This window comes from Aulonocara sp. 'chitande type north' Nkhata Bay, linkage group LG17 (genome assembly GCF_057382095.1).
Source record: "Aulonocara sp. 'chitande type north' Nkhata Bay isolate Kocher_YH1m ecotype deep benthic linkage group LG17, A_spYH_male_GT1.1, whole genome shotgun sequence".
Taxonomy (NCBI): Eukaryota; Metazoa; Chordata; class Actinopteri; order Cichliformes; family Cichlidae; genus Aulonocara; species Aulonocara sp. 'chitande type north' Nkhata Bay.
The window spans coordinates 33534000-33551005 of record NC_141360.1 but is presented as its reverse complement, the minus strand read 5'-3'; the positions used below and the strand labels follow the sequence as shown (position 1 = coordinate 33551005).

Here is a 17006-nt window from a genome sequence, read left to right as displayed (position 1 = left end):
TACATTATTCAAATAGTGTGCATGAGCAGAGGGGCATATTTGAGAGTGGGCTAAGTCCTAGCAAGGCAAGTAAAAGAGGCAACATTAGGAGATCTAAGCACTGTCTGTAGTTTAAACCTAATGTGCGTGCTGGGGCAGATGTAAAACGGTGTACTAAAACAGGGACATGGAACATCAGGCACAGCATGTTTTTATCCTTTCAATCAATCTGTAGTTTAAACCTGTCATGCTTTAAATTGTTTGGACACATGAGGGGGGGTGGACAGTGAAACCTGTCCTCACAAAAGTTGCCTAAAAAAGGTTACAGTTTGATTTCATTATAATTGGGCAACAATGAAGGAATCAATGCCCATGTTGATTTTCTTGCATGGAGCAATGATAGATGCTCTATAATGAACAAAATAAGAAGGTTGTCTTCTAAACTGTCATAAGTGAATACTTGAGTGTTTGTCATCTATTGAAGTCAAAAACCAAATGTGCTGCTACTTTAAGCAGCGCACTTAAACGACTTTGCTTTGCAAGTGTTTCCTGATGCAATTGTCAGGGTTTTTTCTACCAGTGTTTTTAAAAGAGTCATTAAAATTGTTTGGAAAGCTTTGCGCGCCAGTGTCTCATCAGAAAGACAAAATAAAAAGAGGATGCACTCAGTGCAGCTTTATCTGTCAAAATACCCACATTGAAAAGTGTTTGATGATAGTTAAAGATCTGATAAAGAGAAAACTTTTTTTACTCTTTTGTGCCATTATTGACTGCTGTTTCCTCTCTTGTCCTGTCTCCCCGTGCTCTCTTTTTTTACCGCGCGGGTGTAACAGGCTTATAGGGTATAGTTGTCACCCTGCAGACCAGGTAGGCAGCGTGGACACCCAACTTTGTAAATTTGATCACTTGTGATCTCGACCTAGGGTTGCCAACTTTTTAACTATGAAATAAGGGACACCCTAGCATATCAGAAGCCCATGCAGCCAGTTGGGCATAGTTTAAATATGCATAAAATTTTGGTATTCAGTTTAATCAATACCTCATCTAAAACGATAATGAAAAATACAGTAAATGATAGCTGCAATCACTATTTACTTTAAAAAAATTCCTTTAAAAATAAGCAAAAAAGAAATAAAAATCAATATTCAAAATACTGTAAATACGGGCTTCCATTACCCAGTTTAGTAGCTCTTTATTTTTATGAATCGGGCCGTCACTGACGACTGTGAGTGGACACAAGCATTGGTCTGATACAACTGCAGTCAAATCAGATTTTGTATTTATAAGAGTGCCATCTGTTGGTCAGAAAGCAAAATTGTCGGTAATAGTGAATATACGGAATATTTAAGGTAGAATAAGGGACAAACCAATTTTGCTCATTATATGGGATGTCCTGGCTAAAACGGGACAGTTAGCAACCCTGTCTCAATCACAAGGTCACAGGTCAAGTTTTCTGAAAATCTTGTGAATACTATCATTTTGAATCCCTGAGATTACTTAATATAATAAAAAGATGTGGGAAAAGGTTCTGTAAGGTCTGTTTTTTGTGAACTTTTCTTTAATTGTTTGTTTACCTGAACACCTGTGGGGAAAGTCTTTATCATTAGAAAAAGCTGCAAAACTTGAAAACTTTAAATCCGCCCAGAATTTACACCCTCATTCACATTTTCTAAAGCCATCCAGTGGGCCTGACTGAAGTCTTTGCCAGGCCCATTCTGTATTTAGTATTTATTTATTTATTGTCATTGTCAAGAACAATGAAATTGCGTTTGGGGCTTCCATACAACCCAAAAAAAAGAAGAAAATAATAAATACCCCTTAAAACCCAAGTGTACATATTTAACCCAGTGTGACTCCAATGCAATAAGACAATCCTTAGCAATAATGTTCGTAGAAATTCAGACAAAGACCTGAGAAACATGACAAAATACAACAATGCAACCCATTCAATATTATTGTACTGTGAGATATGATATCAGATATGATAGTTATCTATTTAAGAAAGGGGGGGGGGCAGGAGGGGGAAGAGAATAAAGATATGATGCACCAATGCAGACCAGTTCATTGCTATTAAGAAGTTGGATATGGTTATTGTCCGTCAGAGGGGGGCAGAGAGTTCAGGAGCCTCACAGCCTGTGGATACAGGCTGTTGGCCAGTCTGGATGTTCTGGCCTGTATAGACCTGTACCTTCTCCCTGAGGGCAGCAGATGGAAAAGGTGGCGCGCAGGGTGATGTTGGTCCCGCAGGATACTGTGCACCCTCCTCAGACAGCGAGTGGGGAAGATATTACTGATCTCTGGCAGACTTGTTCCAATAATTCTGCCAGCTTCCTTCACCACCCGCTGGAGTGCTTGCTGATCGGCCTTGGTGCAGCTGGGGAACCACACTAGAAATCCATACGTCAGAACGCTGCTGATGGCACAGTTGTAGAAGTTCAACATCAGAGATCTGGGAATGTGTGCGCTCCGCAGTCTCCTCAGGTAGTAGAGGCGCTGTTGGGCCTTCCGTACAACTGAGGTGATATGGTTGCCCCAGGACAGGTCCTCGGTCACAGTTACCCCCAAGAATTTAAAACTGCTCACCCTCTCCACCGCCTCACTGCCAATGAAGAGAGGCAGATGGTTGTTATGACCCCTCTTCCGGAAATCTACAATGATCTCCTTGGTCTTTTTGGTGTTTAAGACCAAAAGACCAAGTTATTGTCGTGGCACCATGACTCTAGTTGTTGCACCTCTGTCCTATAGTTTGTCTCATCATTGTTGGATATAAGTCCGAGCACTGTAGTGTCATCTGCAAACTTAACAATGAGATTGGACGCGCAGGAGGAAATACAGTCATGGGTGAAGAGAGTGTATAGCAGAGGGCTCAGAACACACCCCTGAGGGGCACCGGTGTTGACCACAAGGGTGGAAGAGGTGTTCTTACCCACTCTGACACTCTGTCTACGGTTAGTGAGGAAGTCCACAATCCAGTTGCACAGAGAGGAGTTATGTCCCAGTTGGTGGAGTTTGGGACGGAGTTTGTATAGCCGGATGGTATTAAAAGCCGAGCTGTAGTCTACAAAGAGGAGCCGTGCATAGGTATTCCTGTGTTCCAAGTGCTTCAGTAATGTGTGCAGCACTGTGGCGATCGCATCCTCGGTTGACCGGTTCTCCCTGTATGCAAACTGGTGCGAGTCCAGGGATGGTGGAAAAGCAGCTCTGATGTGTTTAATGACCAGTCTCACCAGGCATTTGGCGGGAATGGGGGTGAGTGCCACAGGTCTGAAATCGTTCAGACATGTGACATTTGACTGTTTTGGGATGGGAACGATGGTTGCTGCTTTGAAACAGGATGGTACCAGTGAACAGGACAACGAGGTGTTATATATAGAGGTGAAGACGTGTGCGCAGCACAGTCTTTTAGCACCCGGCCCAGCACTCCATCCGGCCCGGCCGCCTTCCTGGTGTTAATGCTCCGGAACACACGCCTCAGCTCATGAGTGCTCAGGACCGGAGCAGGGTCGGTTGAGGGGAGAGGGGACAGGACAGGGTCGGTGTTCTCCCTGTCAAAATGGGCATAAAAGAGATTTAGATCCTCAGCCAGAGTAGAACTGTCGGCTGAGGGTGATGGTGTTCTTCTTTTGTAGTCCGTGATAGCCCTGATGCCCTCCCAGACCTGCCTTGGGTTTGTGTTGTTCTCAAACCTGGCCTCGATACGCCTCCTGTGCTGCTGCTTGGCAGTCTTGATGCCTCTTCTCAGGTTGGCCCTGGCAGCACTGTATGCCTCCTGGTCCCCGGATTTGAAAGCGTTGTTCCTTGTTCGAATAAGTTTTTGAACTCCGTGTGTCATCCAGGGTGGATTATTAGGGAACACACGGAATCGTTTCCAAGTTGTTACATTGTCCACACAGAAACAGATGTAGTCCAAGACAGTGGAGGTGTAACTGTCCAATGCGACACGATTGTCAGTGTCCTGCACCTTGAATACATCCCAGTCTGTGCAGTGGAAACAGTCCTGAAGCATCGGAATAGCATCCTGCGGCCATGTTCTCACGGTTTTGGTTGTAATCCCAGTGCTCTTGATCTTTTGTGTGTATATTGGGTGTAGCAGAAGGGAGAGATGGTCTGACAGACCCAGGTGGGGATAAGCCTGGGCTCTGTACGCATTCGCCATGTTGGTGTACACCTGGTCCAACGTTCTATCTCCTCTGGTAGCACACTTCACATTACGGTGGAAATTGTGAAGTACAGATTTCATGTCCGCGTGGTTAAAATCCCCAGCCGCAATAAAGACACTGTCCGGGTGTGCTACCAGGCTGTTATTGATGCTGCTGCTCAATTGTGCTAACGCTAGCTTAGCATTAGCATCTGGTGGAATGTAAACAGCGCAGATGTAAACGGTAGAAAATTCCCGAGGGAGATAGAATGGACGGCACTTTAACACCAACAGTTCTACCTCTGTACTGCACAGTTTTTCCGTTACCGTGACGTTCGTGCACCAAAGGTTGTTAATATAGATGCACAGCCCCTCGCCAGTCTTCTTACCCGAGTCCGCAGACCTGTCGGCTCGATAGGCGGTGCGGCCTGCTAGATCGATAGCCGCATCGGGAATGGCGCTGTCCAGCCAGGTTTCAGTGAAAATCATGCACGAACAGTTATTAAAAGTCCGTCGAGTGGCGATCTGCAGTCGTATTTCATCCAGTTTGTAACGGATTGAACGGGCGTTGGAGAGGAATATGATCGGGAGTGGTGGTTTAAACGGACTAGTCTTTAGCCGTGCCCACAGGCCTCCCCGCTTGCCTCTCTTCTGCCTCCGCTCGCAACGTCTCCTCCTGCGGCTTGCTGTTGCAGGTAGCCCCGGGGGTTGCTTAACGATCTCCGGGGGGATGAGATACTCGGATGTTAGTTGAAGATCTCCACGGCTTAGTTGTAGTAGATCATCTCTGTTGTATTGAAGTAACCCCAGACTGTGTGAAATAATACACAGTACCACCAAAAGTGCAAAAGTGTAGGAGCTCCGGGCCGCTGCGTCTGTGCGCGCCGCCATCTTGGTTGCAGTGATCAGTGATCTGGCCCTCATACCTTATGTTTGGCACCCCTGCCTTCAGGGGACGGTTGTTGTGTATTTGTTCTATATAAATAAAGCTGAATTGAATTGAATTAAACTGTGTATGTGTGTCTGTGTGTGTGTGTATGAGACAGAGACATGCGTGCTTGTGTGTATGGTTTTTGTTCAGGAAAATCCAAGTCCACTGAGGACAGACAGCGTTTTTGTGTGTGTGTCTGTGTAAGTTTGTGTTGGTTCCCTGTGATATAGCGAAGTAAAGCTGTGTGTTTTCATGTGAGAAGGAAAGTGATGATGTATTGACAGAGATATATTAAAGGCTGCAGCCTCGGGTCCCTGGCCTCCAGCCCTCTGGCCTTCCTCTCCTGTCTGATATTAGCAGTGGGGGTGTATTTAAAACTGTGTGCGCACACCTACACACATGTTACCCAAGTAAAACTTACATCATGTGTCCTCCAGCCAATCCTCTGAATCCTCTCCCAGCAGCAGGTGCACATTCATCACTTTAGTTTTAAACCTTTATAACCAAAGTGCCGTCCTTAATAAGATTTCTCTTAAAAATTTAAATGAACTGAGGTGATGGGTTGGCATTACAGCTTTTGCCTCTCGGCACAGCAGAGTTCCCCGTGTCTCTGCTTTATTCGTTGTCATGCTGATAATTTAAGAACTGGTTGCAAAGGCTGGGTTTTCACTTCCATTCTGTGCTATTACTACATGCAAATTTTCTCACTTGGTAATACCGTGAACAGAAAGTCTGACTCAGAAATATAAGTGCATATTTTTAGGGCCTCAGCTACCTTGACACCATCCATGAGAGCTCGTCAAATATTAGGAGTAGATTACAGAGTGTCATTGCAAAATTGACTAATTTGTAGATGGATAGGTTGATTGGATTTAGCTGCTCTTAAGTAGATCAATAATAAATCAGTGCCATCATTCTAGTCACTTGTAATCCACGTCTTTATCTTGCCTCTGAGGTGATTACTGCAAGTCATCTTACCCTTATCTTAATTAGAAGCCACCAACTTGCTTTCAAGGTGCCCAATCTGGTGTTAGTTTCACACAAAGGCCACTCCCCCCACCCCCCAATACCTGCATAACGTTTATTTGTGATTTTGAAATATTACAGAAATTTTTTAACAAGGTTTAACAGATGAGATGCTTATTTATTTTCATTTCCTAGTGGAGCTACAAGAATCCATGGTTTAATGTGTAGAAACATATTTGGAAAAGGAGAGAGCTAAGTGATATAAATGCAAAAAAGAGGGCCACTTTCATGAGGAAATCAATTTGCTTTGATATAAGCTCTATATAGTCGGCATGAAAACAAATATCGGAGAGATTGGGGAAGTTTCCGCTGAAAGTTTTTCCTTAGTCTCTTTTTAAATGTGTGGCCTTGCATGTGAGTTTCATCCCATTAGTGCAAAGCATTGTTCCCACCTGCCGAACACCTTCTCTACAGTGTGCCACTGGAAAGCTCCAGGGAATTAATGGCTCACTGGGCCATTAATTCACTGCCTCGCTCCGTGCCTTGCTTATACTTCAGTCTCCCAGACAAACTGAGCGCTACCTTAGAGAGCTAAGAGTAACCATCGATTGAGTTCCTCTTATCTATCAGACATTTAAGGATTTGTGTTTTGATATACCTGCAGGTACACCGATCCATTTCCTTGATGACAGTGTAACTTCTTATTTGTATTTTTTTGTCTTTTTATTTATTTCTTTTTTGCTTTTACCAAAACCAGTCTTATCCTAATCACTTGTTTTCATATAGACAGAGGAAAAATATTCCCCACCTTTTAAAAAAAAAACCCAAAAAAACCCTTCTGTCAGCATTGAGTCTCATTTGTGTTCCTTAACCTCTTCACTTTTTTAGAAAAACTAAAAAAATAAAACAACCCCGTTCATTCCTTTTGCTTGCTACCCTACTCAGATTTTTTTCCCTCTGTTTGCTCCCATCAAGTGGCTTCCTTTTTACTCTTTCAGTCTCTTTCTTTCATCTCGTCTACATTTTTCATTTGGTTGTCAACAAACAAATTACAGGCTTTTATTCTATTCTGAATTTGCTGTGATGTGCAGAGCATACACAGGGTAAACCCAGGACTTTAAAGGGAATATGTCATTGTTGTTTCGCAGCATTTAAATGAGCTCAGCATAACTTTAGATTTATTGTCAATAATAAAACTAGCAGTCATTAGGTGCATTGTGTTGCCCTAAAGCAGGGCTCTCCAACTCCAGGCCTCGAGGGCCAGTTTTAGATCTCACCCTGAGTCAACACACCTGAATCAAATGATCAGTTCATTACCAAGCCTCTGGAGAACTTTAAGAAAGGGATCTCAAACTCTAGTCCTCAAGGGCCAGTGTGTCCCTGTTGCAACACACCTGAATAAAATTAGTAGCAAGAATATAAGAACTTGACTGCATGCTGAAAAGGCAACCCCTCACCCTACTCAAGTAAATTTTTAAGTGAATGTAAGTGTTTGGAAAAATGTATTTCTAAAAGTACTTTTATTGCAGTATGTCCATTCACTCATGAGCTGCTGTAACATGAATCAAGTGGCTGAATTGCCACTTGAGCATGTAGTCAAGTTTTATAGTCTTGCCAATGACCTACTAATTTTATTCAGGTGTGTTGCAACAGGGACACATGGAAAAGTTGCAGGACACCGGCCCTCGAGGACTGAAATTTGAGACCCCTGCTTTAAGACATGTTGAGGAAGTAATTTAGCAATTTGGCTGCCCTAAGGTGTGTGTGTTCTTGTGCTTGCACTTCATGTGTGAGCTAGCATTTGCCAAAACTGGTGAAACATGCACTTGTTGTACTTTATGTGAGCTGTCTTCTACATCAATCGAGACTATAGTATTTGCTTGCTTTCACATCCATGTGAATTTGAGTGACTCCCATTCTAAATCTATTGGGTTTAATCTGATTTTACACCTGTTGTAGCCATAATACCGTCAACTCTTCTGGGGAGGCTTTCCACAAGGTTTAGGAGTGTGTTTATGGGAATCTTTGACCATTCTTCTTCCAGAAATGCATTTCAGAGGTCAGACACTGATGAGAAGGCCTGGCTTACAGTCTGCGCTCTAATACATTCCCAAAGGTGTTCTTTTGGATTGAGTTCAGGACTCTGTGCAGGCCAGTCAAGTTTTTATTTTTTGAAGTACCCCTTCACCTGGCAAATGCCAAACCCAGACTTGTCCATCAGATTTTCAGACTGAGAAGTGCCTTAAAGCACTACATCTGATGCTTTGCATCGAGCTTGGTGATGTAAGGCTTGCATCCAGGTCAGCCACTGAAACCTATTCTATGAAGCTCTCTAAATGCTGTAATCTGAAGGCCAGAAGTCTGGACATCTGTAGCAGTTGACTCTGAAGAAAGTTGACGACCTGTGCACACTCTGCACCTCAGCATCTGCTGACCCCACTCTGTGATTTATTTATTTTTTCTCCATAGCCTACCACTTTCTGACAGTGTTCCTGTCATTTGCACTCGCATTCACTGGATTGTGGAATATTTAGTAGCACACAAATTTCTCAACTTTACTTGCTAAACGGGTGTCATATCACAATACCACACTGGAATTCACTGAGCTCCCGACCCATTTTTCCACAAATGTTTGTAGAAGCAGTCTGCATGCCTAGGTGCTTAATTTTATACATCTGTGGCCATGGTAGTGATTGCAACACCTGAATTCAATGATATCGATGGGTTAATGTAATTCTTGAAAATCAGTGTCCTGACAACACTATTGACTTGGATGTGAAATGGCCAGCTGTTACCATATCACCCTCTACAATTTGGATGAATTAGTCTATCCTAACATTGGACAAAAGGCTGGAAGCCATGAACAGGATTCCAGTCCATCACAGAGAGCCAGGCAACCACTCATGCTCACATGAATTTAAAATCCCCACTTAGCACAACATGCTTGTATTTGGACTGAGGAAACCAAAAAGAAACCTTTGGAAGAACATGCAATTTCGTGAACCTTTTTGTTTTGGTATGAGTCATCTTACACCTACAGCCATGGAAAAAGTAGTTTAACTATCATAGTCTACTGTGGTAGTTGCATTGTTAAAATATAATCCCCTTTTAAAACAGTTAAATGAGGATACATTTGTAACATGAAAGCCTAAAAGACCGGCACAAATGCAAAGGTACAAACAGTAAACAGGAAAAAATGAGACAGATGGCCCCAGACAGGGAGAACGGGGTTAGACGGAGCGAGAGACGCCCAGGCCTTAGCCCCAGCAGTCTTCATGCTGGTAAATTAGCTTGGTGAGATCCCACTGTGGCGATACTCTCCTCATTAAACAGAGACCAGGCTTGCTGTTAGAGGGCTAAGTCAAAAATGTTTTTGAACAAGTAAATAACTATCCAGACTTACTCAAAAGCAGGGATCCAGACGACCAAATCAATTTACTGTATTTGTGCCTATATTCTCATGGTCACCATGCTCTCTTCAATTCCTCCAGCTCATTCTGGGTGTCTAAGACTTGTCAATCCTTGTCTAAGCTCTGTAGCCTTTGAAATTATGTATACAAAATGACTACAATTTCTCTCCACGCAAAAGTTGACTATAAATTGGTTAGCGTGATTAAGCAGATAATTTTATCACGGATGACGTGACCGACCTTCCTCACGATGCCCCTGCAAGTCTGTCTGTTTAACAACGTATCCAATCCTCTTACTGACAGTGTTTGTGTGTGTGTGTGTGTGTGTGTAGGAGACAGAAAAGCGATATGTGCGTGTAATGCTTTGGGGTTAATTAGCTTCAAACCAATGCCATCTATCAGCCTTCTGCTCAGACTCTGCTTCCCTACCTGACGGCTCCATTACCACCAGATATACACAAGCACACACTATAGGCCAGTTTAGGTTGCAGTCATGCTTCTGTAAGGTCTCCACATGACAATAATTTTTTAAAACAACATTTAGAATAAAAAAAAAAAATCTAATATTTGTCATAGATTTAGATTGTTTTGTGCTTATTTTCAGCCCGTCGTAGGTTACGGTAGCCTGAAAGCACAGCACAAGTTGCTGACTCTAACATTCCTCACAAACCAGAAGTCTCCTTAGGTAAGCATATTTTGCCATGCTGATTTTTTTTGTCTTTTTGGTTCCTCTGCCAGGATGGGTGCAATTCTGTGAAATGAATATACTCAACTTTGGTTCCCAGCTGAAACAACACACACACACACTCACTCACAAAAAGCCAGTGGCTTGAATCATTAGGTCCAAATCCGGCTGTTAGTTATCTGTTCAGCTCCCTAGTGGGATTTAGTTGGATCTATAGTGAAGGATGAAACTGTTCCTCTCTTTCACCAAACCCATTAAGGAACAGACGGGGCAGACCTAACTGTCTATAGTGGCAGGACTTCTAGGATATTGGCTTATATTGGTTTCTATTGCTTTCACTGCCCCCAGAGTTTATTCAGGAGATACTATTTGGAAACAAAAAGCAGAAGGGCTTTTAAAGGTTTTCTTAAAGCAATGTTTTAGTCAAAGGATTTTGTTTCCAGAGCTCAAGAAAACAGTGATATTAACAGCTTGCTGGTGTTGATTGATTGTTTTCATGAAGGGGAAACATAAGCTTTTACTCTTTCAATACTCTTTGCTTAGAGGGGAATACAGCAATTAAGAATTAATCTGTTATTTTTATGGCTGAGACTAGTCTATTCCATGTTTTCATTGTGATTAATTCTATACTTAAGCAAAGGAACCAAGATTTAATATCTTTGCTGGCTGGGCCCAATCGCTATTCAGTGGCAGCCCCACTACTTGATGTAGATTAGTTTGTGTTTGTTCTTAGAAAGAGTTTAGGCTTCTAATGAGGTTTTGTGGGGAGGTACAGGGAATAAGTGCTGGTTCAGAGACCTTTTGGCTTATTTAAGAGTAGTGACTGTAAGGAGGCGAGCAGCAGCATGCATACTGGAATTCTGGTAATCCAGAGATCCTTGGGAACAGAGGATTAACGATTTAAGATGCCTTCATTATACAATAGTGTGTGAAAATTATTTATTTGCTATTATATATAGACTGTATTCCGGGGATCCAAAACTACCAACAATTTGTTACTTTGTGGAAGTACGGTAGTTCTTTGAATAAAATGGGAAAAAAAAGAGTTTAAAATTCAAGCTTTCAAGCAAGCATTTATGCAAAATGTCATATATTGAATGACTGAATTGTAATGAATAGCCAAACAAGGTTATGAACAGCATCTAGAACTAAAGAAAATAACATTAACGCTGTATGTTCACCAAAGTATTTTCTCTTGAATACAGCTATTTCTTAGTTTGTGATTGGGTCATCATTCAGCATGTCTATAAGGTCAAGTATCTCCAGGACATACTGCATCTACAGCGGTTTAGATACTTTCTGTCTCATAGAAAAAGAAATACTATCAAATTATTACATTTTAGCATCATCTTGGTTACAAACAGGCTTTTTATTTTTTTTATTTTTTTAGCTGAATATAAGTCTATTTGCAACAAAAGTTTTCAGTTGCTTTATCTGTCCACTTTCCACTACTAGACTCCGATCCAGTTGTTTATACATTCAGTAATTATTGTTGATATCTTTCTGCAGTCAGTGGATATTGCATAGATGATAATAATTGTCTTCCAAAACTCTGAAACAATACAGGACATTACTCTGATAAGTGCATGAGAGTCAGAAAGTGTTAATTGAAACGGCAGATAAGCCTATACATACTCTTCCATTTATTACTCACACTTGTATTTCCCTCTCTCTCCCTCATACACTCACACACATATTCATTAGAGCAAATGGAATTAAGGGGATTGCAGGCATAATCTTCTTCCCCGGCGATGTGGGGGAACCAAGCTGTTAATTTGCCGCCTCTAACTACACCTCCAACTCAGCTTGTTTTGAAAAGGGCTCAAGTCATTGCGAGTCAATGGGAACTCACAGTACGTAAATGATTTACAACACTCAAACGTCGCTTGACATTTGGAAAATTAAGAAGGTTTCTGCACCTTTATGAAAGGTACATATCTGTTTTTCAGGGATCTATGAATGTGTCAGTAGTGGTAGTAACTTGGTAAATGGACCAGTACTTATATAGCGCTTTTCTACTCCAACTAATCACTCAAAGTGCTTTTTACTACAAGCCTCATTCATCCAGCCACACACACATACACACAGGCACTTTTTTTTTATATGTACGTTTTCGATATTTGCAGTGCATCCTGATGGAGGCAACTCTGGGTTCAATATTTTGTCCAATGGATGCTTTAACATGTAGACTGGGATATCCAGTGACTATTGTAGCACTTACGTGGGTTGAAATACAGTATCAATGGATAATTACCAAGGTAATGAGTATTTTTGGGCTAGTATCAGAAGATTAAGAACGACCCTTAGAGCTCTGCTACATGAATGGCAGAGAAACCAGACAAACACAGTTGTGTGGCTTAAAAGTACTTTAGTGATGTTAAGCCTTTTAAAGGAATTTTGTAACCAACACTGAATTACAACAGGTTTTAACAGAACTTCAAGTATAAAATTTTCCCCCAAAGTAGCAAAAAAATAGAATAAAAATAAAATTGTGCACAAGTAAAGAATTGGTCTTTTTTAAGTCCAAATGGTGCTGGTGGGGTCCTTGACAAACAGGTGTATTGCAATAGAATCTGTCCAATAAGGAGTGAGTGTGTGTGTGTGTGTGTGTGTGTGTGTGTGTGTGTGTGTGTGTGTGTGTGTGTGTGTGTGTGAGAGAGATTGTCTGTCCTACCGCACTACTTGTACAGTAGAGGATTGCAGTCCATCAATGTGCAAATGAGTGTGCGTGTATGTGTATATCGTCTCCTAGGATCTTAGGTTGGCTCGCCATCCAGTGAACACTGTAACACTCTGGGTTCTGGAATTGCTGACCTGGTCTTTGGATTCGTCCCATATAAAAACCTGTTGAGTGGATGCTCAGCGTTTACGTGAAGCCACAGCTCAGTAAACCTTCCGGTCTTGTTCTGTCCTCGATAACAATTTTTAGCCCGCCTGCTCTGTTCGGCTATAGAAGCAGGAGACTGAAAACTTGGGAGCTGGTACTAAGGAAGGATAAGAGCTGCCTAGAGCTTCACTGATTGGCTGACACGAGAGGAGTGGAGTAAAACCTAACAGCTCTCATCAGAGCTCATCAACCCTCGGAGAAACTTAACCCTTGTTTAACCAGAACAAATATATAAATCTGTGTCCCTTTTTTGTTTAAATAAATATTTTGATCTCTTTTCACTTTCATTAAACAAGAACAGTAAGAACAGAAACAATGAACATAAAATGTTTTACTTTTTCTTCTTTTTTGTTTAAGATGGTTTTAGGAATTGGGTTACACTATACTGACATTTATTTACAGTTATTTTTATTTATACCAGACGATACTTTATTTTAACAGGATAATGCTGTAAAAATATGTAATTAAATCATTTATTATAGCATATATCTAGTAAAGCTCCAAGTTTTACAGTATTTTTTTAACAGTACAACAGTAATTCTGAGGCACCAGCCCTATCACAACAAAGAACTGGATAAACCAAAGAAAAAGTATGGAAAGATGGCTTGTGCTTCTGCGTTGTCAGTAGCTTTGCTTGTGAAGTACAGTCGCACTTTTAAACAATTAAGTCACTCGGATATTTCACTGGGTGTGTGCTCAAGTACGGCGTGGAGCAGCAGCGAGCAAACAGCCACCTCTGCCCCTCAAACACAGGAAAGAAAGGAGAAAAGAGAAAATTCATCATGTTTTCTCCGAGTAGAACTAATAAAGCTGGAGTTTATCGATACCACAGTCTTTAATAATTTAGCCCTGGTGCACGTTTTATTACCTGTTTTCGCTACCTATCCCTAGTGACTATATAAATGTCTGCAGAAATATTTTGTGAAAACACAGGTATATTTGGGGTAGACGGTACTGGCTCTATGCCTGCAGTAGACAATATTGGATGTTGAATCTGTACTTTATGTAACTCTCGCTCCCTCACTGCACTTGCTCTTTTCTCTGCTTTTCGTCCTCTTACTCAGTAATGACTTGGGAAGGATGACCAGTCATTACTGAGTGTGTTTGTCTGAGTATGTCTGTGGTTCCCAGCTTTAGAGTGAAATAACAAAAGATCAAAGTATTAGGTTTGCGGAGGTCACAAAGTTTCTTTCCCATGGTAAACAGACGGATACCTCATACTCCTGCATCCATGAATTCAGTGCTCTTTGAAATGGATATTCAGTTATTTAAAAGTACATAGAGTAAAAGACCAAGTAAAACGGTGGAGTTACACACAGCATAGACGTGAACGCAGCAGCACATGCATGTAGCCACATACTGTATATACAGTGATGAGCTGGAATTGGCTTTGATTTTTTTCCTTTTTTGTTTGTTTATCATTACCTCTATGAATTATACATATCCTGAAGTTCACCAGAGTTCCCAATTCTATTCCCCTGACAGAGGAGACCAAAAACGGCACTCAAATGCTGGAAGTGTGAACTTCCATTGGGTTGGAAAAATGGAAAGTTATTAAACAACTGAAAACTGAGGAACAAAGCTGTTTTGTTTCAAAATTAGATATCCAGCCAGCAATAAAACGAGAATTTTTCCATTTAGTACTGAGCAATGAGCGTTGTCATAGAAGTGAAAACAAAATATTCTCTCTTCTCAATATTCTCCTTATACACAGTTAATGTGCTGTACAGGTTAGGAATTACAATTAGCATACTTCATTTACAATACAATGCATTTTTATGCTGCATGCAATAATCTTGAAACTTAGCATTATTTACCTTTGTTTACAGATTTGCTTCAAAACCACTGAAGAGAAATAACTTACAGTATCTCTCAAAATGGATCGCTGACCTTTTTAAAATGGCAAAGACAAGTATAGATGCACAGCGACAGAGACTTCAGATGATGCTCAAAGGGAATAAAGACAGTGAGTGATGGCCTTTAGAAACATTCAAGTCACATAAACACACATACTTGCACACACTGTCTGTCCTAAATCTCCCGCCTGGATTTGCTGTGTTCAGCAGTTGTCGACGTTGGTGTTTTTGTGTGTGTTAGCATGGGAGACAGACAGCTGACACACCTTATGCTTGGGCTGAGATTGGCAGTTAAGAGTTGCTTCGAATGTATGCCAATGATATGTCTGCCCAAAAACTCTGTGTGTGTGTGTGTGTGTGTGTGTTTGCGAATGTTATAAATGGAGGGGCTTCTCCCACTGTCAGGGGGAAAAATCAATCTGCCTGTCAGCCATTGAACACCTTCGGCCTGTTATGCCACCTATCACAAGCAATAGACGTGTGTGTGTGTGTGTCTTCTGTTATTTCGTCAGCCTCTTTGTCTCTCCGTTCTGCAATCTGACTGTTGTGCTTTTCTTTCCCACATGTCTCTTCTCTGTCTCTTTTAAATTTTCTCTCTATCCTGAATCTGTCAGCCATAACACAAGTGTTGAAAAATGACACCACCTGCTTACCTTTTAGTTACCACACTGTCAGCCTGTATTCATATTTCCAATTATGAAGCAATTATGCTTTAATACCTGTTCATCATCAGTATGTTTTCTTTTTCCTTTCATATCTATGAACCAGCAATTTCTCATTTTAGTTACACTGTAACTTTCATGTTGATGACTTTGTCTCAATTTCCTGACAGTTGTTTACCACACTGATCCTGCAGGGAGTGGGCGTTTTGTAATTCCTAGTTCAAATATCACTGAACCGTTTTACTTTTTCGAGTTTTTTTTTTTTCATTGTATGGGAACACATTACTTGTGGTGATAAACATTAAATTGAAAAAATAATCATATAAGAGTCTTCCCACTTTACTCATTTTAATATGTAGGCAGTAAAACAATTACACTATTTGGCTCACGTTCAGAAACACCACGCTATTAACTGTGCTTTTTTTCACATTTCCTCAACATCTTCCTTCCTTCTTCCCCTTTTTCCATCCAGATCCCGCAGATCAGCTACGCCTCCACGGCTCCCGAGCTGAGTGACAACACTCGCTATGACTTCTTCTCCCGTGTTGTGCCACCGGACTCGTACCAGGCCCAGGCCATGATGGACATCGTCACGGCAATGGAGTGGAACTACGTTTCCACGCTGGCCTCAGAAGGCAACTATGGCGAGAGCGGCGTTGAGGCCTTTATCCAGATTTCCAGAGAAACTGGTAAGAGCGAACCTTTCCTCTGTTCATCTGCATCCCCCCTTAAAACGAAACCTCAGCTCAGCCTTGATTGAGATTAGAAGACTTATATTGTTTTTCTATATCATAGATTGTTCTGATTTTGTCTACATTTTATGGCGACGAGTTTTTATCCTCCAGCTTTTCTGGGAAAATGTTTGAAGCAGCATTTATATCTCCTTCTCTTCTGTGTTGTGTGACACCTTCATACAGTATTTGCTGTGACTGTCACTCCAGAGCAAATCATAATTTAAATGGATTTGAGTGAGAGCAGAGCGGAGGTCTATACTAGAGTTAAAAAAACTGTTAGAAGGCAAGCTCGCCACTTCTGCTCCACTATCAGGATGTAATAACTATGATATGATGTTCATAGTGCACTTTGGTGTATAGTACATGAATAGTGGCTTTGGCCTGCAATTTTGGATGAATTGTAGAAAGAACACAGTGGAAACCTGTTGTTTAAAGTTCTAGAGAAACTCCGGGGGAAGTTCACTCTTTGCGTAAATTGCAGGCTGTAGATTGCAGACTGTGGCGAGCAAACTGAGAAAGTTATTGTCGCAAACATGTGATGGACAAGTGCAGCCATCTGTGTATCTGTCTTTTAGTTCTTTATGCATGTATTTCTTTTTTGGCAGTGACGCCAGCTCTCGCAGACGCATTCAGCCGGTGTGAAAAAGGTGTGCTGTCATGGTTATTGTCCCTGAGAATTAGCAGAACAAGCTCTAAACGTCTAATACGGCAACTCTAGTTACTCTAGTAGGCAGGCGGGTGATACGGCGTTAAAGAGT

At 41.5% G+C, this 17006-nt stretch overlaps 1 protein-coding gene across 4 annotated transcripts in view; it reads left to right on the top strand.

Annotated features, from left to right (window-relative positions):
• grm8a (glutamate receptor, metabotropic 8a) overlaps positions 1 to 17006 on the top strand; it is a 299716-nt gene that overhangs the window by 115717 nt on the left and 166993 nt on the right. For all 4 annotated transcript variants that reach the window (XM_086269259.1, XM_086269258.1, XM_086269260.1 and 1 more), the window contains exon 3: positions 15987 to 16203. In XM_086269259.1, the coding sequence (XP_086125385.1) occupies positions 15987 to 16203 (217 nt within the window). The remainder of the gene's footprint in view (positions 1 to 15986; positions 16204 to 17006) is intronic.